The sequence below is a fragment of the Podarcis liolepis genome (genome assembly GCF_965112155.1).
Source record: "Podarcis liolepis genome assembly, chromosome: 1".
Taxonomy (NCBI): Eukaryota; Metazoa; Chordata; class Lepidosauria; order Squamata; family Lacertidae; genus Podarcis; species Podarcis liolepis.
In genome coordinates, this window is record NC_139554.1 from 130,203,881 (window position 1) to 130,230,671 (window position 26,791).

At 45.4% G+C, this 26,791-nt stretch overlaps 1 protein-coding gene across 3 annotated transcripts in view; it reads right to left on the bottom strand.

The window, feature by feature from the left end:
• Positions 1-26,791, bottom strand: part of NRP2 (neuropilin 2) — a 238,472-nt gene that overhangs the window by 176,765 nt on the left and 34,916 nt on the right. For all 3 annotated transcript variants that reach the window (XR_014518665.1, XM_083472896.1, XM_083472897.1), the window contains exon 2: positions 16,991-17,168. Coding sequence is in view for 2 of the 3 variants with exons in the window: in XM_083472896.1 (XP_083329022.1) it covers positions 16,991-17,168 (178 nt within the window). In the remaining variant the exon portion in view is untranslated. The remainder of the gene's footprint in view (positions 1-16,990; positions 17,169-26,791) is intronic.

Here is a 26,791-nt window from a genome sequence, read left to right on the forward strand (position 1 = left end):
CTAGGCTCTGTGGTTTAACCCACAGCGCCACCCGCATCCCAGGGAGTAAGGTAGGAGCCCCAATTCACATCCTGAAAGTTCTAAGCCTCAATCTCTCTCAGGCCCTGGACCAAGGCAATGTTAGAGCCTAGGAACCCAATCCAGACTCGGGATGGATTCATTTTCTGGATGGTTGGGAGACAGCTGGGAATTTACTCCTCCTGTTTCACTTAATACTGGAGTGTGTGGGAGAGAGAAAAACGTCCTGCCCAGATGCTCAGGTACAATGGGACCTCGGAAGTCGAACGGAATCCGTTCCAGAAGTCCGTTCGACTTCCAAAACTAAGGCACGGGCTCCAGCTGGCTGCAAGAAGCTCCTGCAGCCAATCAGAAGCCGTGCTGGATGTTCGGGTTCCAAAGAACGTTCACAAACTAGAACACTCACTTCTGGGTTTGCGGCGTTCGAGAGCCAAAACGTTAAACTTGCAAGGTGTTCATGATCCAAGGTACGACTGTACTGATTTCTTTCAAGAATCACAGAAGCTGCCTCTTCCTTACAGTGGTACCTTGGGTTACATACACTTCAGGTTACAGACTCCGCTAACCCAGAAATAGTACCTCGGGTTAAGAACTTTGCTTCAGGATGAGAACAGAAATCGTGCTCCTGCGGCGCGGCAGCAGCAGGAGGCCCCATTAGCTAAAGTGGTGCTTCAGGTTAAGAACAGTTTCAGGTTAAGAACGGACTTCCGGAACGAATTAAGTACTTAACCCGAAGTACCACTGTATTTTTTTTCTCTCTGCTCTCTATTCCTCCTCCATATGCTGCTGATGTTTTGGTGGCAGCAGGCAACACGATGGGACAGAGGCAGCTTACCTGACCTCCCAGCAGGTGAGTCGCTGCTGCTTACAGGGAGAAATGAGGGCAGCGCTGAGCAAACACGGCGGCAGGAAGACCAAATGGGCTCCATTTGTGTGTTTGCACCATACAGAGGTAGGTTACTGCTGCACTGCTCCTACACTTCCCAGTAAGCAGTGACTTATCTGCCACACAACTGTGCTTTGTTGTCTCTTTAGTCTTACATGAACATCCCCTTGCTGCCAACGGTGCAACTGTGAAACACAGGACCAACGTTGCTCCTTTTAGAACAGAGCCAACTCCTAATCCCCCCCAAAAAACTAGTGTGAAACTATCGCAAGAAAAGTATACATGCTGCTATCTGCTATCATGCACCCACAATTCCCACATAGAAAATCCCACCAAAAGAGGGGAACCACAGATTTTTATAGGTTCCATCAACTTGTCCTAGGGTTGCAAACTGCAGAAGGGAGCAGGCATCTGAAAGATAATAATCTCCATGCCAATATTGAGAAAGCTTCTTGAGTTAACACCACTTAATCCTCAAGTAACTAGAAAAGAGCAGTGTGCTAGGATTAGCTGAGAAATAATTCTATTATTACCAGAATGTCCCCTCTTACAAGCAGTAGAGAATAGACACCAACAACTGCCATAAACACTGGCAAATTTCTCTAGTGGTATTAAATAATCTCAGTAATTGGTCACAGATTGTTACAGGGTTGCCACATCTAAGACTGCACATCTTAGATATTTCTTACAGTGAAATATCTGGATTTCTGTAGCTGCCTGTTTAATATGGGGTTTGTTTGTGTAATCAAAACTAGACTCCCCCTCCCCTGCATGTTTGATATCTGATGCGCCCAAAAGATGTTAAAGCAAAGATTATGGGATAAGGCACACAGTGACTTGCGATCTCGATCACACGCAGTCTGTAGTCTGCTGGCAGTAGGAGTACAATATGGGTATGTCTTTAAGTTAACATCTTACATTAAAAACCTGACAGTACCAAACTATCGAAGGCTTTTCACCAAAGCCAGACTAAACGTCTTTCCTTCTGCAGTGTTGGATGGCAGGTTGAGAGGAGTTCCCTACCAGGACAGACTTTGCTCGTGTGCTCAAGACATCGATTCCATAAAACATATTTTGTTGCATTGTGCAAAATATGAGCAAGCCAGGGCTGAACTGATACTACCCTTGCTGGTACCTTTCCCAGGAAAATCAGAGGCTCACTATGTCAGGTTCCTATTGGAAGACCGGACAAATGCTAGAACATTAGCAGTGGCAAAGTTTTTATCGGTGGTTGCAAGAACAAATAATCCCTATATTCTGAGCAAAATGCTTGTTTAACCTGGAGGTAGACTGTATGAATTGTGTATTGCTTTGTAATTATTTGTTGGGTCTCTGGACCGTAATAAAGATTGATGATGATGATGCTATCTGATGAATTACAAAGATTTGCATTGCCTGATCATTTCTACACATCTTAGTCCAGAATGAGATGCTAAAACGGTAACTGACAGGCTACTGGCAAAAACAGCAGCTTCACATCTTATTTTGCCCACCTCCCAGCAGTATCTAGTAATGCAAAATGTGTGATGACACCACTGTGTTCCAAGTTTCACCATATCTGCTTTGCTTCACTGGTTAATGGTAATAGGGAAGAGAAACCTGTACACAATGGTGCCTAACTAAGCATTACTGGGAGTAAGAAAAGAGACAACACATCACTGCTATCAGTGGCAGTTGTGACTCTACAATGTATAAGCCTGGCCTTAAAAATCTGTATAAGAAAAAGAAACACAAGGCACAACCGTCAAGAGTCATGTCATGTCACACACAGGGAAATCTTGCAGGTATTTTACATATAACCTGCTTCATGTAGTTTCTCAAATGCAGCAGTTACACACAGAGAACTCAATCCAGATATAGTTGCTTTCAGTACAGCATGCACATCCCGTGACAGTACAGTGGTACCTCAGGTTAAGTACTTAATTCGTTCCGGAGGTCCGTACTTAACCTGAAACTGTTCTTAACCTGGCCTCCTGCTGCCGCCGTGCCGCCGGAGCACGATTTCTGTTCTCATCCTGAAGCAAAGTTCTTAAATTGAAGCACTATTTCTGGGTTAACAGAGTGTAACCTGAAGCGTATGTAACCTGAGGTACCACTGTATCAGGAAATATGGATTCCCAACCATGTTGCCATGAGGATAGAAATGCAGGTTTTAAAACAACAACAACAACACAGAAGGGCGTTTTACTGCAGTCCTATGCATAGGGACGCGGGTGGCGCTGTGGGTTAAACCACAGAGCCTAGGACTTGCCGATCAGAAGGTCGTGGTTCGAATCCCCACGACGGGGTGAGCTCCCATTGTCCGGTCCCTGCTCCTGCCAACCTAGCAGTTCGAAAGCACGTCAAAGTGCAAGTAGATAAAAAGGTACCACTCTGGCGGGAAGGTAAATGGCGTTTCCGTGCGCTGCTCTGGTTTGCCAGAAGCGGCTTAGTCATGCTGGCCACATGACCCGAAGCTGTCTGCGGACAAACGCCGGCTCCCTCAGCCTATAGAGCAAGATGAGCGCGCAACCCCAGAGTCGGTCACACTGGACCTAATGGTCAGGGGTCCCTTTACCTTTACCTGTTTTATGCTATAATGTGGAACTTGCAAATTTAAATTTATCGACTATATATACATGTTGATTTAGTAGCATACTGATACGCAAGCCAGTTTAAGAAGGTTCACAACTTCTTTATGTTTAGGATTTAGCAGGTTAGCCCCAGATATACTTTAGTTGTATTTTCCAATAAAACTAGGGGGGGGGAGGAATATTCTGCTAAGATTTCAGTGGCTGGTTGCTACTTAAATGGTGCATTTTCAATAAACAAATAAAAGATTTTGGAACATGTTCATTTTAATAGTGGCAACGCGGCTAAACCATAATATGTTCAGTTTCATCCACTTGTCCAAATGAATCAGGAACAATATGGTTGAAGGGTATCCTTGATAGGTGCTGCGTTGTAGACAAGTGTTTGGAATGTTATCCATTAATTAACAATTTTGCCCAAGATTCCTATTCCAGGAAATATTTCTCTATTCCAAAACCCTGCAGTGAGTGTGGCAAAAGGAGCTTGCCACTCCACCCTGTTGAAAGCTTTTTCTGCATCAATGAACCTCAATGCAGCAACTTCCTTTGTCTCCTTGCATTGGTTAATTATTGATCGGCCTCTTCTAGTGTCGGCTGATAATTGTAGTCCTCAAAGCCAGATTGCTTCTAATGCACATTATTACCAGTTACGTATATTGTTTAACACATTAGCCTACAGCAAGATATATTATAATCCATACGTAAAAGTGAAATTTATATGTGTGTTAGGGTCTTTCTCTGGTTTGTGTAAAAACATATTTCTTCTTAACACCATTTCAGAGTGCTGAATCTCTCCAAACATTTGTATGGAGTTTTGTTGGTGGTTGATTCAAAGTACAGTGGTACCTCAGGTTACAGACGCTTCAGGTTACAAACGCTTCAGGTTACAGACTACACTAACCCAGAAATAGTGCTTCAGGTTAAGAACTTTGCTTCAGGATGAGAACAGAAATCGTGCTCCGGCGGCGTGGCGGCAGCAGGAGGCCCCATTAGCTAAAGTGGTACCTCAGGTTAAGAACAGACCTCCAGAATGAATTAAGTTCTTAACCTGAGGTACCACTGTATCAGAAAAGGTTTTAGAATATTCACAAAGCAAGCCAACCAATTCATAAGTTACAGTATATTGCTTTGAGCTTTAGAATGGTCGGAGACCTCTGTCTGCCTCAACTAAAATTAAATATAAGAAGCATTTATTAATATTATTTAATCTAGGATGGGGGAAAGCTTCTAATATTTCTTATATCAGTAGTATTAGATAGATACACATCTCTATTTTTTTAAAAACAAAACAAAACCAAAAAAGAACCAATGATAATTTTTTTCATTATTCTGCATTGGCCTCTGTGTCTTACGATTTCTCGTAGCATGAAACAGTCTTTTTTCATTCTTTGGTAATAAATATATTGAGCTAGATATTTTCCGCTTTGATTCCATTTTCAAATAATTTTTGTTTGACTAAGCTCAATGCTTTTGCAGTTCTATATGTGTTGACTTTACATACTTAAAACATAACTTTAGTTCACTGGAGATTTTAGAATCAACTTTCTAATTCTATATAAATTCTATGGCTGGTATCCAATATTATTCATACTCAGACTAAGAACTCGGCTGGTCCTCTCTGGATATGACTTAGTTGGATACCATCCTAAGTCTTCAGTTTTATATATTACCGCTAAGATTTGTTCATTCTATTTATGTTACTTATTGAAGTAAGCAAATATATGAATAAAAGGCCTCCACCAAAATAGGCTTTGTTTGCACCACAAATTACCTTCCTGTCAAAATAAATAATTTAACAAAAAGCATTCATGCACTTTTCTAACCGATTTCTTCTCTTCTTCCAACAACAATAACAAAGCAAAAACCACTTTCTATCAACAGCAGCAATTTTACAAATTATACACTTAATATTTACATGAACAAGATCTGGTGGGGCGGGGAACGCAAACCAGTTTCCACCAAATTTATAAGAACAAAAAGTTCTATGTCACATCAAAACAATTTGTTTAAGTTTGGAAAACACACACACACACAGAGTATATATATAACAAGCCAGATGTTTTCTTGGAGAAAACTCATCTCATCTTCAGTTGTATGTTTTATATTTCTAGCAGCAGTTCCAATTCCAGAGATGAATTTGTATTGTTTCCCAAATGTTTACACATCAGCTAATTATTCATCAATTTCCAAAACAGGGACTAATTATCCACCAGTAATTACTGCCTCAACTGCTCTTTGACCTGAGCTGCTGGAAAGAAAACCGTTTACAACAGTGCAAACTGGTGTAGAAAGGATCCAGCAAAAGCTGGATGGTCTGAAATTATAATCATCAGCTGATGTCTGGGTATGTGTGTGTGTAGTAAACTCATAACCATACTTCTCTGACTCACTATTTTATCTTCTGCTTCCTTCCATTTAAGCAACCTAAAAAGGGTTACAAAAAAACAAAATCCAGATTTACGTAAGATGCACCCACAGCCATGTTACAAAATTGGTATACCATGACTTCCTCTCTTCATATGTCCTCCTCGGAGCCCCTCCATCAGCTCCAGGGGGTTGGGGAGGGGGGAGGGGACCCCCAGAACAGATTTTGGGTGTGTGCAAAGGGAGGAGAGAGAAGATATGTTGTGGAAGTGGAAGTCCCAGTGCAAACTGGACGACTTCGCTGCCTACAACCAATAGTATCTTAGCAATTCTTACAACAATCCTGTAAAGGAGGCCAACTCCATATCGCAGAAAAGTGAGGCTGGGAGATAATTACTTGAGTTCACTTCATGAGTTCATTACACCTCTCTTGTTACAGTTTTCTCACCTTAGACATGAAATATATGCCTCTCATTGCAATGATGATGGGGGAGGGAGCCCGCTGCTAGCACTTTGTGTGTGTCAAAGTAAAGGTAAAGGGACCCCTGACCATTAGGTCCAGTCGTGGCCGACTCTGGGGTTGCGGCGCTCATCTCACTTTATTGGCCGAGGGAGCTGGCGTACAGCTTCCGTGGCCAGCATGACTAAGCTGCTTCTGGTGAACCAGAGCAGCGAACAGAAACGCCGTTTACCTTCCCACCAGAGTGGTACCTATTTATCTACTTGAACTTTGACGTGCTTTCGAACTGCTAGGTTGGCAGGAGCAGGGACCGAGCAATGGGAGCTCACCCTGTTGCGGGGATTCGAACCGCCGACCTTCTGATCGGCAAGTCCTAGGCTCTGTGGTTTAACCCACAGCGCCACCCACCTCCTTGTGTCAAACTACCCCTCAAACTCCCCCTTGTGTGTGTCAAACTACCCCTCAAACAGAAAAAAATGGCATAAATAGGCTCCAAAGCAACATCAACATTTGTCAGCAACTGGAAGAGGTTATAACATCTGGAAATCAGTTATGCCATTCTTTCGGAGAGAACATTTTGCAGACATGGGCAGTCAGAAAATCGTCACCTCATTACTTTTAAGTAATGCCAGTGCAAATTGCTAAGGCATTCACCAGTTTCTGTTAGTTTTCTGCGAAAGGTATGGATTCTCTAGAGCCTTCTCTATTGACTTCTCAGAGCTTGCAAACGACAGTCCTCTTTCAGCAAGGTTTCTAAAAAATTTATACCATCTGGTATCTGCCTTAGATTTGAATCGATTTTTTTTTTGTGCTATAGGGTATTTTGAACTGTTTCTATATTTTTATATATTTATAACTGTTTTTATATCTGCAATTGTTTTAGCTGTTTTTATACGGTGGTATCTCGGGTTAAGAACTTAATCCGTTCTGGAGGTCCGTTCTTAACCTGAAACTGTTCTTAACCTGAGGTACCACTTTAGCTAATGGGGCCTCCCGCTGCTGCTGCACCGATTTCTGTTCCCATCCTGAAGCAAAGTTCTTAACCCAAGGTACTATTTCTGGGTTAGTGGAGTCTATAACCTGAAGCCTTTATAACCTGAAGCATCTGTAACCCGAGCATAGCTGTCAACCATCCCTTATTTGGTGGGAAAGTCCCTTATCCCAGCGCCATGTCCTACTGCTGTCCCTTATTGATGATGTCCCTTAAATTTCCTGGGTTTCAAAGGAAGCAGCTCCTCTCCCTCCCTCCCTCCCTGCTGGCTAGGGAGGAGGGAGGCTCCAACTGTGTTGCTTGGCTGCGTTGCTCACCCAATAAGGAGTCTAAGAACGACTGGGGGTGTAGCTTGCATGCCTTGTGTCAATCAAATCAGCCGCGTTGCCTGGGGGCTCGCCTTTGCTCAGCGCTTCCCAGCGGAGAGGTGACGGTGGTTTTCCTTGCTGCATCCCCTTTGCCGGGTTGCTGCGCTGTGGGAACCACCGCTTGAGGCTTCGTTTGGCTGCTGGCTGGGCTTTCTGCCTTTGGCTCAGAGGGGCTCAGAAGTTGAACATACCTGTGCCCCTTGGAAAATCCCTTCTTTTGGCTGCTAATCCCTTATTTTCAAGGTTGCTGGTCCCTTATTTTCAAATCTGTAAGTTGACAGCTATGAACCTGAGGTACCACTGTATATGCAACTGTTTGATGTATGCTATTGTAGTGTAATTCACTTTGGGGTATCTCATAGAAGCGATTCATCTGCAGCCTCCCCCTTCCCTTCACTGGGATGTCACACTGCCTTAAAGGTTGGCAGAGCCTTACAATCCTGGACCTGAAAAGAACTACTGTTGCAAGACTGGATCCCGTACTGGTGAAAAATCACCTAGGGAGAGGAGCTGCAGAGAAACAGTGGGTGACAAAAAGGGATGGGAATTCTTTTATCTGTGTTTTGCCAGCATTTGACGACTTCTCTGTTTAAACAAGCTTTGATTTGGTTGCTGCTTAATTTTATCAACAGCTCGCCTTGGTCTTTAAGGCCCCATATTAAATGCTCTTTTTGTTCTTAATTATGGGAAGGAAAGCTTGGGCAATGGATCGTTCCCTCCCCCCTCTGCAGTCCCCTGAACTCCCCCACCCTCCAAAAATTAAACTCCAGAGGATCAGGGTGAACTATCCGATGTTGTGAGTTATGTCGGACAGGGCTGCAAGCAGAGGGGAGAGGGAATTGGCCCAAAATCAGGGACAAGAATCTGGCACTCTGCAGCAGCAAGATACCTCCAACCTTAGACTTTGTTAGCAATTTTGGGTGCATCCTTTCAGAGGGGAAATGTAAGATATGAATATTTGCTTGATAAATGTATCAACATCAAAAAAACAAAGATCATGGCCACTGGTCCCATCACCTCCTGGCAAATAGAAGGGGAATAAATGGAGGCAGTGAGAGATTTTACTTTCTTGGGCTCCATGATCACTGCAGATGGTGACAGCAGTCATGAAATTAAAAGACGCCTGTTTCTTGGGAGAAAAGCAATGACAAACCTAGACAGCATCTTAAAAAGCAGAGACATCACCTTGCCAACAAAGGTCCGTATAGTAAAAGCTATGGTTTTCCCAGTAGTGATGTATGGAAGTGAGAACTGGACCATAAAGAAGGCTGATCGCCGAAGAATTGATGCTTTTGAATTATGGTGCTGGAGGAGACTCTTGAGAGTCCCATGGACTGCAAGAAGATCATGCGTATCCATTCTGAAGGAAATCAGCCCTGAGTGCACACTGGGAGGACAGATCCTGAAGCTGAGGCTCCAAGACTTTGGCCACCTCATGAGAAGAGAAGACTCCCTGGAAAAGACCCTGATTTTGGGAAAGATGGAGGGCACAAGGAGAAGAGGACAACAGAGGATGAGATGGTTGGACAGTGTTCTCAAAGCTACCAACATGAGTCTGACCAAACTGCGGGAGGAGGTGGAAGACAGGAGTGCCTAGCGTGCTCTGGTCCAGGGGGTCACGAAGAATTGGACACGACTAAACGACTAAACAACAATAAATGAATGAACGGCGCTATCCCAGCTGCTGCTTTGCCTTGGAGAATCAGTAACGTGCATTTGAAGATATGTGGGTTGAGACAGAACATGTAGCTCAGTGACTATATGGTAACAGTACTCCCAACGATTTCCTGCCCTATGCCGCTAACATCTGCTAGTGAAATCAAAGCGAGCAGTAGGACTTTATCATATCAAAAAGGGTATTTGAAGAAATGGCTTCCAGAAAGCTGTTATAGCTCAGTTGGTTCAGTCAGAGGCTTCAACAGGAATCTTGAAGAAGTCATTGATATACCTAAGAGCTGGACATGTTTCTTGGAGTAGACCTCACCGACTTCAGTCTGACTCACTTCCAAATTAAAATGCTGAGAATCGCACCTTCTCTCTCTCTCTCTTTGTAAACAGCAGCCTGTCTCTTTGGATTCAATTTTCCCATGTATGAACCTTGGGCGGAAATACTACGTAACTCAGTTGTGATGTGTTGGCAAACTGTGAAGACTGGATGTTGTGAGAGAATCGGATACAGAGCCATAATAAGATGCATTCTGGTGCAGCAATGGGACGTGGGTGGCGCTGTGGGTTAAACCACAGAGCCTAGGACTTGCTGATCAGAAGGTCAGCAGTTTGAATCCCCGTGACAGGGTGAGCTCCTGTTGCTCGGTCCCTGCTCCTGCCAACCTAGCAGTTCGAAAGCACATCAAAGTGCAAGTAGATAAATAGGTACCGCTCCAGCGGGAAGGTAAACGGCATTTCCATGCGCTGCTCTGGTTCACCAGAAGAGGCTTTGTCATGCTGGCCACATGACCTGGAAGCTGTACGCCGGCTCCCTTGGCCAGTAAAGCGAGATGAGCGCCGCAACCCCAGAGTCGTCACGACTGGACCTAGTGGTCAGGGGGCCCTTTACCTTTACCTTTAGTGTAGCAATGGGGAACCTGTGGTCCTCTAGCTATTTCTGGACTACAACTCCTATCATCCCTGACCACTGGACATGCTTGCCTGGACCTGATGGGTCTTAGAGGGCAACGGCATATAGAGAGCCACCAATTTGCAATCCCTGGTCTAGTGGATGGGGTCTAAAAGAATGGCAAAAAATGACAGCCACAGAATGCCTCTTCCTGTATAGTTTTGCACGCTATCTACAATATACGGGCCCTTAAAACAAGCTGGGATGGAATAATTAAGCAGAAACATTAACACACTGAAAGAAGAAAGAGATTGGGTTTTAAATCAATGCTGTTAATATACTCTCGGGGCAGCTGATCTATTTTCCAGGATCAAGACAGCTGTTTTAAAGAACAATGCATAATATGCGTAATGGAGGCTACATTCAAAGTCTGCTTTCTCAAGCCCCAACACTACTAGACTTCCAAAGATTTGGTCACTAAACAGCAGGATGATGTGCAACATAATTTTCCTCCTGGTCCTTTGTTTTTGTTTCGTTTTTTAACAAAAGCACAGTTCACTTTGGGGTGAACACTCCTGTCTGGAATTCCCGACAGAAGTCATCAACTTTTCATCTCATAATTTCCCTTTGGCTATAGCCACCCATTCTCAACAGGCCTTTGGGGAAACCTACGGTCCCGAGAGATCATGTGTCCTCTTTTGGCATGTTACCACCAGAGGGGGCTGCAAGCTACACATGCGAGTAGGAGAATTCCAGAGGCAGGATGGACGCTGGATTGCTCATAACTCAATTGAATGTCATGTTCGGTAAATGATGACAGGGGGAAAAACATGCTGGGCTGTGAGTTTTTTGTATTTTTTAATGGATCCGTTCTTCGAAATGTCTTTGTTTGCAGAGAGAGAGATTGAGAGAGAGACTGTTCCGCTGTGATGTGGCATGAACATGTTTATGCAAGGCAGACTTGGGATGCAAAACCCGCTGAACACCCAATACAATCCTTCAGCAGGGTGATTAGTCTAGTGTGGAACAGTGGGTGGCACGTTTCGGCAACATTAATTCAGAAATTGGACGGGCGGGGAGGTGGGCTGAGAGGAACGATGATGCACACACATGAATTCCAAAGCGAAACTTTGAATTTGAAAGATGCTGTGGGAGGGAGCGAGGGAATGGAAAAGGTGGGCCCTTTCTGCGCAGTGATTCACATACGGATGAGGTTTCAGAGTCAGATTTTCCAACGCTGGCAGCAGGCAATGGACCAAGAAGCAGCGATCACAGAAGAACTGACTGGGCAGGACAGCTACGTGACCAAGCGGGTCTTTCTTTTGCGAGAGGGGGGCAAATAAGTCGCCGCCGTCCCCCTCACCCTTCTCCAGGGAGGCTTGCCCGAGTCTCTCCCGAGATCAAAAATAAACCTTGGCATGGGCAGGGCAGCGGGGCTTTTTTGCCCCCATGTAACGTGACAGAATGGCAACCTTTTAAAGCAGCAGAATGCTCTTTTCAAACTCCCGGTTCAAATAGCAGATACCCAATCCCCACGGCACGGAGGGGGCTGAAGAGCAGCCGTAGGAAAACGGCAGCTGCACTCGCAGGGAGAAATGGCAAGCAGACGGGGGCTATTACAGTTATTTCCGAATAGTTTGGCACGCCTCTAATCAGAGCTTCTGTTACCCCCCTCTTTCCCCTTTTGCTCTGGGTTTACTGCTGTGTCACTGCTTCTGAAGGGCAGCAGGGCAGACAATGGCTCAGCTTCCAGCCTTCATTTGAGAAAAGTGCCCACCCTGCAAAGTATTGAGGGTCCCGGCTGTGCCTATCGCGAACACACACAGGGCACAAGAACAGGAGGAAGCCAATTTTCTTGGTTTTTGAAGTGCTTTCCAAAACTAAGGAGCTTTTCCTGGAGCAGAAATGGAAGCCGTGGGGGTGAAAGTTGCTTTGATTGTGCCAAGTTGATTCCATTCATGGTGGGGAAGGGGAAGGCAGAGTCTTTTCCTAATAGAGAACCCTACCCTCTGAGATTAACCATTTGAATGAATGAATGAATGAATGAAATGTGCCCCCATAAAAAAGTGGACCCAAAGGGGAACATGAATAGCACACTCGATTGAACCGGCGATGGCAGTCGCGCAAATCACACCTTTGTCTGCAGAGAATGCAAAACTAGACCTGTGCCAAATATTTCTCAATCTGTGTTTTTTTTATTAGATGGAAACCATTAAGCCATTTTGACGGGGTAGAGGTTTTCTGTTTTGTTCAGTACAATTTGACCTCAGCTACTTCACCGGCATTTTCTTCTGATGGCTGCTACTAATTTCTTCTTTCTGAATTAGTTGCACAGCTTATGCCATCAAATCAGGGATCATACAGAGAACCGGGCTAACATCACAATACGCTACCAAGCCAATCAGTTTTGATGTCACCTGGGGCATGAGGTTGCTTGAGATTAAGGGCAAATAAACTAAACACTTTGCTGAAAATATGAAGCCATTTTCTATTTAGCCATAATGAAAACTACATTACATTACATTCATTTACCTACTTACTTACTTATCTATTTATTTCCCACCCACCCATCTGGCTGGGTTTCCCCAGCCACTTTGGGTGACTTCCAACAAAAGATTAAAAATACATTAAAACATCAGTCATTTAAAACTTCCCTAAACAGGGCTGCCTTCAGATGTCTTCTAAAAGTCAGATAGTTGTTTATTTCCTTGACGGGAGGGCGCTCCACAGGGCGGGCACCACCACCGAGAAGGCCCTCTGCTTGGTTCCCTGTAACTTCACTTCTCGCAGTGAGGGAACCGCCAGAAGGCCCTCGGCCCTGTTGTTGTTGTTTTGTTCTTTACCTCTCAAATTTTCAAAGGAAATAGTAAAGCTAGATTATATGAGAAAATTACACTGTCTGGCATTTTGATTAAGGCAATATTGTGGAAACACGGCGCCAAATCTAAATCCATGAGCAGCACCAAATTCTCAAGAAATAGCCACGTGAAAGAGCTGCAAAGTGAATTTAACAAAGTTGGAAGGCCACAAGTTTATGCTGACCACATTAAACCCAGATACGTTAGACAGACCCGCTGTAATAAGCTTCTCTTCCCACTAGGATCACACCGTCCTCTCCCAACAGACATTCTCCCACCATTTCATGAGCTTCCTCTTGCGTTACGTTTTAAATTTAGTTGTCTTTTAAGCCATGTCATTGCTTTCTTTCGTGCCAGAGTGTGGATCTCCCATTCTTCTTTGTTCTGAAATGGGGAACAGCACCCTAGCAGCAAAGCTATACTTGGAATTGTAAGAGGGATAGGATGTTGCCAGAGGTTTATCAGTCCAAACCTTAACTGCAGTTTGTCTGAACTGACAAACCATGGTTTGTGATCAACCAGTAAATGAGAAACCATGGTTTGAAATAGGCTTGCACACCACAGTTTGGCGCAACTATAACTTGACATGTGTGAACTACACCATAGTTATGGCTGCTGCGCTGCCTCAACAAGCTTTTGATTCGTTGAAAGGAGAGTGTTGAACAGCTGTAAATCACGCTTTGTGTTGGTTTATGGCAGGGGTAGACAACCTAAGGCCCGGGGACCGGATGCGGCCCAATCGCCTTCTAAATCCGGCCCACAGACCGTTCTGGAATCAGCGTGTTTTTACATGAGTAGAATGTGTCCTTTTATTTAAAATGCATCTCTGGGTTATTTCTGGGGCATAGGAATTTCTTCAGTTTTTATTTCCCCCCTCAAAAAAAAAAATATAGTCCGGCCCACCACATGGTCTGAGGGACGATGGACCGGCCCATGGCTGAAAAAGGTTGCTGACCCCTGCTTTATGGTTAGCAGAAACCATGACTTGGTGTCTGAAATAAGCCCATGTTCTTGCCATGTAGAAGAACCCCCCCCCCTGCTGTTTTTACTTGAATTGCCTTTGGTGGTTCCTACTAGTTTTAGAGAAAGGGACACGGGTGGCACTGTGGGATAAACCACAGAGCCTAGGACTTGCCGATCAGAAGGCCGGCGGTTTGAATCCCCGCAACGGGGTGAGCTCCCGTTGCTCGGTCCCTGCTCCTGCCAACCTAGCAGTTCGAAAGCACCTCAAAGTGCAAGTAGATAAATAGGTACCGCTCTGGCGGGAAGGTAAATGGTGTTTCTGTGCGCTGCTCTGGTTTGCCAGAAGCGGCTTAGTCATGCTGCCCACATGACCCGGAAGCTGTACACCGGCTCCCTCTGCCATCAAGCGAGATGAGCACCGCAACCCCAGAGTCGGCCACGACTGGACCTAATGGTCAGGGGTCCATTTACCCTTTACCTTACTAGTTTTAGAACAGAGATCAGGACACTATGGACCAGAGCCAGGTTTTCTGCAACCATTGCACTGCTTCATATTTGGATTGGAAGATGAGAGAGAGTGAGTATTGGTGTAGCCTGCCCATCAAGTACTATTTCCCACTCCTTTAAGATAAACAGAATCCAAAACCACGTAGAAAAGACTGCAAGATAACACCCAGTTGTAGATGCACAAGAAAAGCTGAACATTTTAGACAGCCTCTCGACCACAGACGTTCTAACAGACCCAAGGGACTACCTCATTAATTCATGCTTTTAATGGTGCTCACTGAAGCTGTTAATTATTTCTTACTAGCTGCTAATTGTTTTTCTTGGACATCCAGCTCCCCAGTCTTACATTTCACCAAATGCAGCAGAATCTGTCGTATTTGCGATAGAAAAGAGGAAACACCTTGTCTTCTTATGGGAATGCACATTATAGCAGCAGAATCTACAAGCAGCAGGGTGGAGGGGGACGGGACGAGCAGAGCTCCTGAATTTTTGGTTTAGAAGAAGAAATCTTGGCAACTGCAGCTATTCTCATTCCTGAATGACAAGAAGCACTTGCTTTAAAGTAACAATAGGGCTCTACCCTTCTGTGCATTTGGTAAACCCTGCCAGAATCTGATTGTTGCAGCGAAGAGTTACAGCAGGGGTAGCCAATGGACTCCAGCCACCAACACCTCCAGCCAACATGGGCAGTAATCATGGGTCATGAAAGCAGTAGCCCAGTAACATCTGAAGGGAGCAGCATCGGCTACCTCAAAGTTAGAAGGCCACACAATACAGTGGTACCTTGGTTCTCAAACGCCTTTCTACTTGAACAACTTGGAACCCAAACACTGCGAACCTGGAAGTAAGTGTTCTGGTTTGTGAACTTTTTTTGGAAGACTAATGTGCTCCGTTTTGAGTGTTAACATAGAGGTCTGTCTGGCTTTGCTATTTCTTTTGCTTTTTTATTTTTGCAGGGGGGGGGGCGGTGTGTTTGTGTGTTTGTGTGTGTGTGTGTGTGTGACTGTGTGGAACCCAGTTCAGCTATTGATTGATTGATTGATTGATTGAGTGAGTGACTGCAGTACATTATGTGAACGGAATTATTCAAAGCATGGTATTCAGCTCTGCTGAACTCCACAGGATTTACTCCTGAATTGCTGCTTAGGATCAAAGCATGGGTAGGCAAACTAAGGACCAGGGGCCAGATGCAGCCCAATCGCCTTCTAAATCCGGCCCGCAGACGGTCCGGGAATCAGTGTGTTTTTACATGAGTAGAATGTGTGCTTTTATTTAAAATGCATCTCTGGGTTATTTGTGGGGCATAGGAATTCATTCTCTCCCCCCCAAAAAAAATAGTCCGGCCCCCCCACAAGGTCTGAGGGACAGTGGACAGGCCCCCTGCTGAAAAAGTTTAATGACCCCTGGATCAGAATATATATTTTTAAACAAACAAACAAACAAACAAACAAACAAACACCATGCTTCAACAATAGGGCTTCCAACCAAATTGGGGCCCTTGCTATGATGAGATTCTATACCAGCTGCAGGGAACACCAGATACTGCTGAACTCCCATCATCTCTAGCCCATGGCCATGATTGCTAGGGCAGATGGGAGTGGCTGTTCAGCAACATCTGGAGAGGCAAATGCTTCCCCACTCCTGCTCTATCCTGAGCCGCTTATATTTCCCTACAGCTCAGAAGAAAGTGGCTTCTCCCTTCTGACATCTGTTGAACAGCCGGTTCTCAGCCATGAGAACACTGGAAGTGCCGATAACGTTCGCCGAACGTGGGCAATTTGAGGCCTTCTAGACACAAGCGCTTAGTTGGACAAAAGCAAAAACGAGCGTTTAAGGGGCGCCGGCATTTCTGAACGCAGAATGCGGTCCCACACATTTCCCTTTAATCTCCATCTTACTGCAGAGCAGAAATGCAATCCTGGGTTGCAAATGCAGCGCTGGAGTTTACAGCTTGAGCGTGTGTTGCGGAAGAGGCTGATGAGCTATAATAATGGCTCATCAGACACCCCTGCGCGTATTTTTAACAGTGCACCATATGTGATATATTACAGGCAACTCCCATTTCAGTTCCAACCAATCTATAAGATGGTATTTAATCTTTAAGACGCACCAGACCACAAGACACACCTAGTTTTTGGAGGAGGAAAACAAGAGAAAAAAATATTCTGAATCCCAGAAGCCAGAACAGCAAGAGGGATCGCTGCGCAGTGAAAGCAGCAATCCCTCTTGCTGTTCTGGCTTCTGGGATAGCTGCGCAGCCTGCATTCGCTCCATAAGACGTACACACATTTCCCCTTACTTTTTAGGAGGGAAAAAAGGAGTCTTATAGAGCAAAAAATTCGGTGTGTGTGTGTGTGTGTGTGTGTGTGTGTGTGTATGAGTGGTGGTGAGCGGTGAGGGGTGGGGAGTAAAGAGAGAAGAGAAAGAGGATGTGGGGTAATCTCTTACTTGCAGTCATGTTTCTCAATTTCAAAGTGAGGGTTGAAGTTCAGGAAAATCTTCTGGTTGGGTTCCGGAGCATAAATGATCCACTCACAGTTCTGGTGGGAGGGGTAGTCTTGCGGATACCCAGGTGAAGTCACGTAGCCAGCGTCTTTGGAATTCAGGCGGCCCCCACACGGTTGCGCTACAAACAAATAGAAAACAAAACCTAACATCAGAACAGGCACTGAATTTCAAACACATTTATGGCTTATTCCTCTGGGTTTGTACCAGCAGATGCCTACGTTCTGGGCTGCATTAAAAAAAAAAGTGTGTTGCTGTTTTTTAACAGACATGTATATTACAACCATGTAATACAAAACAAATCTCTGGAAGGTGATTACAACACGCCACAGTCTTCCCCACCCACAAGCACATACCACTGCTCAGACAGACCAGAAAAGGGATGTGGGGAGAGGAGAACAGCTATAAATGGGCCCAAACTACTGTTTTGTTTTAAAAAGAGAGAGAGAGAGAGAACACAAGACATCAGATTATTTGGAAACAGAGTGAACTGCCTTTACATCCTCCCTTCCGCTAGCTCTTTTACAAGCATTCCTGTGGCATTCTTCCACTGTTACCCTAACAGCACCTCACAAACATTGCTAGACCCAAGCTCAGCGCTGCCCTAGCAAAATACAAAGGAGAATCCCATCCATTGCAAAACAAGGACGGTCACGTGAAGAAGCTAGGCTAACCGATGTAAGTTTGATGCCTGTCCCTGTCTTCCGAACTCCAGCGCCTGCCTGCTTCCTTCCCTGAGTTATGTGGCAGCACGTCATTGGGTATCCCTCACATAGCAGTCACTTCCAGGCTTCAGTGCTGCCATTTGCTTAAGAAAGGGGTCCCTCCCATGGTCTCCTGGCACTGAAGAATCTACTAACCTTCATCATCAACTGACCTTCTGCGGACCACCTGCCAGCTGGGTGCAGCCACTCTGTGCTCTCACAAGCACCCATGGCTAGGACACCCAAGAAACCAAGTCTCCCTTCTTTAGTTTATCTGTGAAAATCCAGCCTCCCCCAAATGATAGATCTAATGTCTGAAAAGGCAATCCCCCATCTCCATCAGGGTACTGATCCCACCAGGAGGAGTAGGCGCAGTGGCGTAGCGTGGGGGGTGCAGGGGGGCCGGCCGCACATCTGGGGGTTAGGGTTAGGGGGCGCAAATCCACGGGTTAGGGGGCGCAAATTACTTGCCTTGCCCCGGGTGCTGACAACCCACGCTACGCCACTGAGTAGGCTTGCTCTCAGTATTTTTCTTTTCCTTTTTGCCATTGCCCAAATTGGTAGGGGGGAAAAATGTTTGATGAGCTGGATCAGGCCCCTAGGCCAGGGTTTAGTCACCCCGATCTAAACGCTTTAAGATTCAAGATGGGAGGACAAAGAAATTTCTATAGAAGGATTGCAAAATGGCATGTGATTTTTTTTTTAATGATTACAGCAATGTGATCAGCACAGATTGAACAGTCTTCCTTTTAAAACACACACACACACACACACACACACACACACACAGAGAGAGAGAGAGAGAGAGAGAGAGAGAGAGAGAGAGAGAGAGAGAGGCCCAAAAGGATTCCATTTTTATCCCTCCATTTCTTCCAAGAATGCATAACGGTTTACAGGGCTCCCCATTTTACCCTCAAGAAAACACCACTAGGTATGTTAGGTCAACGTTGACACCATTAACATCCTGGTCAGATGGGGAGTCATATTCACTAGCCCAACACTCCAACAACCATTACAGACCAACGGCTCTTGGCAATTCTACCAAATAATATTGGCCTGTTCAATTTCTAAGACCAGACATAGGCCTAAATGGAACAAGAAATGAAGGTTCTCCACCCATTGAATAATCATGTGTGGTTTGAGACAAACGCTGCCCCTGCAAACTTTGAACTGACTGAGAAGCAACCCGAGCAATTACTAAACCACACGGTGGCCCTTTGCAAAGCAGCCTCCGCCCCGTCCAACATTAGGGCTTTGTCTGTGAGATGGTGCGCATGTCTCACGTAGGTGGGCCCACACAGGAAGCTTCTGGCACAACTAAAAAAATGGCTTCCAGATCGCATTACGGCATCCCTCGTTTCTGTTCCAACCACAAGGCTGAGTTTGCACACCCGTATCTGCCTCCTTTCCAAATCTCCCTCTCCCTCTCGGCTTTGCCTCCATCTCCTCCCTGCCTCCTCCAACGTTCCAAGCCAAGCTAAGCAGTTGGAATTAAAAGACTGCAATAATCAACAGTGGTGGTTTTTGTGGTGCAGGCCCACAAAACAGCCTGGTAACAATTACATCTCGAGCGAGCGAAGCACTTTCAGCCCTTGGTTATAACAAGAGACCCAGGAGGGCGATTTCATCTTCAAGTAAACATTTCATCTTACGAATGCCACAAATCTGATTTACTATTTCATTACTGGCTAAGGGACGGGGGAGGGAATCTGCATCATAGACACACAATTGATAACATACTAAAGAATCCCAGCAATGCCCCCTTCTCTTCTCTCCCTTTTCCCACAGAACGTCCATCTGTTATGGCAGGTTGCTTTTGTTTCCACTGGGTCTTGACTGCACCACAACCACCAACAGGCCCTTGTAAGCAACCTGCTGAGGTCCTTAGACGGTCCTTGGTCTTCCTACTTCCATGATAGGCCTCATGGCTGGGGATAATGGAAAGTCTGCCTAGGTGGTCCTTGAGAAATACAGTCACCTAAGAGTGGAGAGTGATCTACGTTTCCAAGCACAATTCAAAGTTTTGGTGCTGACCTTTAAAACCCAAAATGGCCTCAGCCCTGTATACCTGAAGGAGCGTCTCCACCCCATCATTCAGCCCGGACACTGAGGTCCAGCAGTTCCCTCACTGCGAGAAGTGAGGTTACAGAGAACCAGGCAGAGGGCCTTCTCGGTGGTGGCACCTGCCCTGTGGAACGCCCTCCTATCAGATGTCAAGGAAATAAACAACTACAGTGGTACCTCGGGTTAAGAACTTAATTCGTTCTGGGGGTCTGTTCTTAACCTGAAACTGTTCTTACCCTGAGGTACCACTTTAGCTAATGGGGCCTCCTACTGCCGCTGCGCCGCCACAGCACGATTTCTGTTCTCATCCTGAAGCAAAGTTCTTAACCCGAGGTACTATTTCTGGGTTAGCAGAGTCTGTAACCTGAAGCATATGTAACCCGAGGTACCACTGTACCTGACTTTTAGAAGACATCTGAAGGCAGCCCTGTTTAGGGAAGTTCTTAATGTTTGGAGTTTTATTCTGTTTTTAGTGTTCTGCTGGGGTCCACCCTGAGTGGCTGGGGAAACCCAGACAGATGGGTGGGGAATAAATAAAATTATTATTTATTATTATTATTATTATTATTATTATTATTATTATTATTATTATTCCAGTCAGGCTCAAATCATTCTTTTTTGCAAATCATTTTCTGCTAAAATTTGGCATCCTCTCACCGCGTTTGTTGTTGCACCCACCTTCTTTGGCTACACCCATTGTTATGTACTGAACTTCTCACCCTGGACCAGTAGGGGGATACTGTAGATAGTTTTCACTCAGGTCCACCTATGCAAATAAGGAATTGAAAGTGACGTTCAGTGATTGGATAGTTACAGAAAGTTGTTACTGTTGTGTTGTAGTGGAGCTCTATATAAGCAGGCTGGCTGAACCCTTCAGTTCAGTTCTGTTCTGGGTTTGTGAATAAACAAGAGCTGTCTGAAGAATTGCTGTGTCGTCTGATATGTTCACCCACAACTTAACACCCATGCTTTGCCTGTGCGAGCCAAGCCACGGGTACATAGGTTTAACTTTGCCCTAGCCTAGGTTTCTGCCCATACTAAGAGGGGAACCCTAGAGAGAGGGGTTTCAACAAGAACATAAGAACAGCCCTACTGGAATCAGGCTGAAAGCCTACAGTGGTACCTCAGGTTAAGTACTTAATTTGTTCCGGAGGTCTGTTCTTAACCTGAAACTGTTCTTAACCTGAAGCACCATTTTAGCTAATGGGGCCTCCTGCTGCTGCCGCGCCGCCGGAGCACAATTTCTGTTCTCATCCTGAAGGCAAAGTTCTTGACCTGAAGCACTATTTCTGGGTTAGCGGAGTCTGTAACCTGAAGCATATGTAACCTGAAGAGTATGTAACCTGAGGTACCACTGTATTTGCAAAGCAGCAGCGGCAGCCCAGAAGCTCTTTGGGGACCCACAAATGCCTCACTCTGGCGGGACCCTAAGTCATGACGTAGGGCTGTTTCCTCAAAGCCCCACACTGAGGGCTGGCATGGCCTGGAGAGGCACCATGTCTCTCATACCAGCTCTGAGGCTACCTGTTGTGTTTGTCTGCCGTAGGCTTGGGAGCCGTGTTCGAAATTCCCATTGTTCCTAGGTGCATTTTGCGAGAGAGGATTTCATGCGTGCGAGCAGTTTCTGAGCTCCGGGCGCAGTACTGCGCCTAAGATTTCAGATTAAAACTGTTAGGTTGTGGGTGAACATATCAGACGACACAGCGATTCTTCAAACAGCTCTCGTTTATTCACAAGCCAGAACAGAACAGAACTGAAGGGTTCAGTCAGCCTGCTTATATAGAGCTCCAGTACAATGTAACTGTAACAATTTTCTAAAACTATCCAATCACTGAACGTCACTTTCGATCCCTTATTTGCATAACTATCTACAGTATCCCCCTGCTGGCCCAGGGTGAGAACTTCTGTACATGACAAAAACTGCAGTCTCTAGTCTCTGGAGAAGAGACCCACTTAAGAATATTAGAGGGGTGAGCAGGGAAAGGACAAGACCATGTGAAAATGAACTTAATATTTTCGTTCATTTTCAGCTTTGTATTCCTGTTATTAAAAAAGGGTGCCTAGACATTCTGCAGTTGTGCCCATAAACCAGGTTCAAGGTGCCATTTAGCTCCAGCTAAACTACCTCAGTTTCTAACACTGCTTATGAGCTCTGCCTTTCCCACCCAATCTCCCTCTGGCAACTGCTCTAGTTCCACAAAGACACAGCATTCTAGAATAAGGAATATATTTTAAAACAAGAAGCACTAAGAAAAGCTTAATTGCACGTTCCCTGCATTCTGCTTTCCCAGCACAGCCCTGCAAAAATAACACTCCCACTTTCCCAAACCTCTGATTACCCAAATGCATTGGGTGACCTCATGGCCCTCCAGACACAAAATGAGGATGAAATATATATATATTTTTCGGGGTGGGGGAGAAACGTCGCTTCGGCTGGATAGACGTCTGAAATTGGAGCCTAGCAGAAGCTACTGTACAATTATGCAGTGCCTGAAGTGCCCAGGTTTGGGCAATTTTTAACGTCGAGAGCTTCAGCAGACCGCAGCGAGGAGAGGATGGAGAAAGGGTGAAGAGAAGAAAGGCTTCAGAGATTTTGCTCCTCTTAACGTCAGTCATGCTTGAATATCACCATCTGCGTGAAACAGCATGGCCTTGTGAATTATATATTACTTCTCAGCAGCCACCTCTCAATAGGAGGACCGGAGGGGGGGTTCTTCCCTATAGGTGCCATTTCACTCGCCCCCCCCCCAAAAAAAACCCTGAGAGAGTGATTGCCTCCAGCGTTTCCAGGGTCTGGTGCTGAGGGGGTTGAGATGCAAGAGGGAAAAGGAAAAGATGGGCTCTGGGTACCACAAACCTCTCCACTTTCTTGTGGCCCAGCCTCACTATAAAGCTGAGAAGGTGGTAAACTAAGCTGCCTACTAAATCACACAACGAAATCAGGCCATCGCCTTTAATGGGTGAACACAATCCCCTACGCACAGAAGGGAGTCTGCTCTCTGGCACAAATTTACAATTACACCGCTTCTAACACAATGGCAGAGATACCAAGAGATAATTAGCTCCTTGCAAATCACCCCGCTTCTGAACCAAACTCCCTTTCTCTTCATGCTGCCTCTGACAGCCCCCCCCCTTCAAATCCACCGCAGGTTGCAAGCAAAACCAAATGATATTTCTTTTTTTGCCTGGGCACTCTCCCCTGAATACCAGAAAGGGTGTGTTTCTGAAACCACAGAGAATGGCAAGGCCAAAACACCTCCGCTGGCTTCCGAGCCACACGCTGACTTCACTCAATCGGGATCCGCTGGCCTTTCCAGGTGTAACCCAACAGGGAGATGCCAGCTGGCTCTCAAGCTGCAGAGGGTGTAATTTTCCAATTTGTATGCTCCTCTGCAAAAAAGCTGGCAGGGAACCCGCGACCCTGGAGTCAACATCCCGCATGCCATGGCGAGACCAAGGAGAACAGCAAAGCCAGACGCCAACACCCTGAGGAAAGGGAGTCAGCAGGGCCTGAAAAGCTCTCTAAACTTTACAAACTGCTTCCCATTCCCCTCCCTCCCCATCCCTGCAAGGCAGATCTCTAGGAGAAAAACCACCCTCCTTCCTAAGAGAAAGGCACCCCGCTTTGCACAGAAGCTGCGAAAGGGAACAATGGCAACAGGAAACAGCATCGCAGGAGTGTCCCTCCCTCTGTCCGCCTCGCCAGGGAGTCATCACTTCCTATCCCAGAAATGACTATTTTTATCTTTCGCAAATAAAGCCGGTCTTCCTTTGCATGTGTGTGCGTTGCTTTGTTCTAAAACACTCGGTTGTTTGAATACTTTCTCCTCTTCACATGCCATTGCAATAACAATAATAAAAAAATTGACACGACTTTCCCCTTTCAGGAAAGAGGTGGAGATTAATTCTTCAGAAATCACGAGAAAGTATTTAAGTACTAAGAACTTATAAAAACATCTGGTTTTGTTCCACAGAGAGAACTTTCTCAACGCAGAAACATTTTTTTCATACAAACCCACCGTTCTGACTAAAATCTCTTCCCTTCGCTTGGAAAGCAAAGCACACAAACGTGTCTGCCTGTCAGTTTGGATTTCACGCAGGAAAGCTACACGCCCATCTTTCAGCTAACTGGAAGGGTGCAGATGTATATGCAATTTACACCTCCGTCCTGTACACACGTTTGCACCCTCCTCGTAAAAACAATCACTTTCTATTTGCACAAGCAAGAAAGCCTTCCAAGAAAAACATTCACACAACGTTTTATGTTTTGCTTGGAACAGGGCAAAGGCTTCGGGCAAAGAAAACATGTTTGCACTTTCAACACTCCATCATCCCTCACAGGGTCATAACAGGATTCCCACGAACTCTTAGAATATGAAAAAGGAAGTCTGAAAAGTGCTTTTGAATTCTGGTGCTGGAGGAGACTCTTGAGAGTCCCATGGACTGCAATAAGATCAAACCTCTCCATTCTTGAGGGAATCAGCCCTGAGTGCTCACTGGAAGGACAGATCCTGAAGCTGAGGCTCCAATACTTTGGCCACCTCATGAGAAGAGAAGACTCCCTGGAAAAGACCCTGATGTTGGGAAAGATGGAGGGCACAAGGAGAAGGGGACGACAGAGGATGAGATGGTTGGACAGTGTTCTCGAAGCTACCAGCATGAGTTTGACCAAACTGTGGGAGGCAGTGGAAGACAGGAGTGCCTGGCATGCTCTGGTCCATGGGGTCACGAAGAGTCGGACACGACTAAACAACAACAACAACAACAGTCTGAAAAGTATCTTCCCTGTCACAGGTCAGCCTGAAACTCCAAACCTCTTATTCCTAAGCAGTTCTGATTACTTCCTTCTGTACTGGGCTATGAGAATTCAAGATCCATCAGGTTTTTCGCCTAAAGCATTTAGGGTGATTTAGACATTCCACAAAAGGTTATTCAAGCATAGGCTCTCAACAAGCATAGGCAATAAATCTTGACTCCTTAAGAAGCTTATCTGTATAACAGTATGAACTAGAAATGGGAGAGGAATTCAATTCAGGTCTCATGAAAACCTGAATCTACGAAATCCACATTTTCTGAAACCATGTGTAAACTGAAACACAGCTTTCCTGTGAAATCCGCAGTTATGGGAATTTTGTTAGGCAGTTCTCAAAACAATGTTACAAAAATGCACATATTAAGGAAAGTGTGGCTTAAAAATGGATATACTGGTGAAAACATAAAGCAGTACAGAAATGAAATAAAAAATAGCACACACAAATGCATTTGATTAAAGGAATTTGCCTGCAAAAATGTGCACATTAGTCAAAACTGCATGTAAAATGTATTATTGGAGGAAATTCATAAAATGTGAGTTTTTTAAAAAAACCAAAAACTTCCAAATTGGAAATTGAATTTATGATTGCAAAAACGAGAAATGGAGAGACCCAAAAATGACAGACCCTTTGGTCTCTAGTCATGACCACAAACAACACGATTGCTGCATCCAAAGTTTACATTTTTAGTTGTTATACAGGCATTCAAAAAATGTGCGACCATGCACGTGTGCTTCGCTGCAACCCAGAAGTGGTTAGAAAAGGGGGCACAACAGGCTTATATGTGCTACACCGACACACACAGGGTCAGGGAACAAAACCCTCGTGGAAAACAGTTGTGGCCTGTACTTAAAACCGTATTTGATATACAGTGGATGCTCGGGTTGCTAATGTGATCCGTGTGGGATGCACGTTTGCAACCCACAGCGGCACTTCTGCGCATGTTGCGATTCGGCACTTCTGCCATGCGCGACCGCCAAAACCCGGAAGTAACCCGTTCCGGTACTTACGGGTTTCGGCGTGTCCATAACCTGAAAAAATGCAACCTGAAGCATCTGTAACCCGAGGCATGACTGTACCTCTAAAGATGTACTGTTTGAAGAGGCCTTGATCAGCGCCTCAACACCTATAGCTGTACATGCGGCCAATTGATGTGCGTTGGGAAAGTTTGGGGATGCGTGTCAAATCCCAGGTTCTGCTCAAGGCAAATGAACCCAGGTGCCAGGAGAAAGGACTCAGCATAGCCCAAATGCAATGGTCACCATAAATAGAATACACAGGATTCTACATTGTTTATTCTATTACCATCTCCATAACTGAGAGTGTGTTCCAGCAGTCGACTCAGGAGACAAACTATGGCTTTCAGCAGACGTGGGGTGGCTACATTCTGGGAAGGGAAAAAACATTCTCCCCTCTCCTTGTGATATGGAGTGTCACTTACTCATAACATGACGTCACAAAATCGGGCATTCCCCTCCAAAAATAGTCAGTCGTGTAGCAGAGGGAATGCATGATTTTATGACATAGCTACATGGGGAAGTGAAACCACACTTTTATAAGGGGAGCACATAGGGCTGGCCCAAGATGTTTTGTTGCCTGCAAGCAAGGGGGTTGCCCCAGCCTCTCTGGGTGGCTTCCAACATATATAAAAACATTAAACATTAAAATAAAAACTTCCCCATACAGGGCTGCCTTCAGGGGTCTTCTAAAGGCTGCATAATTATCTCCTTGGCTCAGTTGTTGCCATGCCCTCCAACCTTTCTCTGATGAAAACAGGGACGTCTAAGGAAAAGCAAAACATTCTGGGTTAAGATTAGAAACCAGGACGGCTTCTGTAAATCCAGGACTGTCCCTGGAAAACAAGAAGCACTTGGAGAGTCTGAGATCACTGGTCCGTTCATCTGTTGTGTGAGGCAGCTGTTTATATTACCTGCACTGACTATCAGTGGCTCTCCATGGTTTAAGACTGGGAGACTCTCCTGGCCCCTACCTGGGATAGGTAAAGGTAAAAAGGTGAAGGACTCCTGGACGGTTAAGTCTAGCCAAAGGCGACTATGGGGTTGCTCATCTCGCTTTCAGGCCAAGGGAGCCGGCGTTTGTCCACAGACAGCTTTCCAGGTCATGTGGCCAGCATGACTAAACTGCTTCTGGCGAAACAGGATACT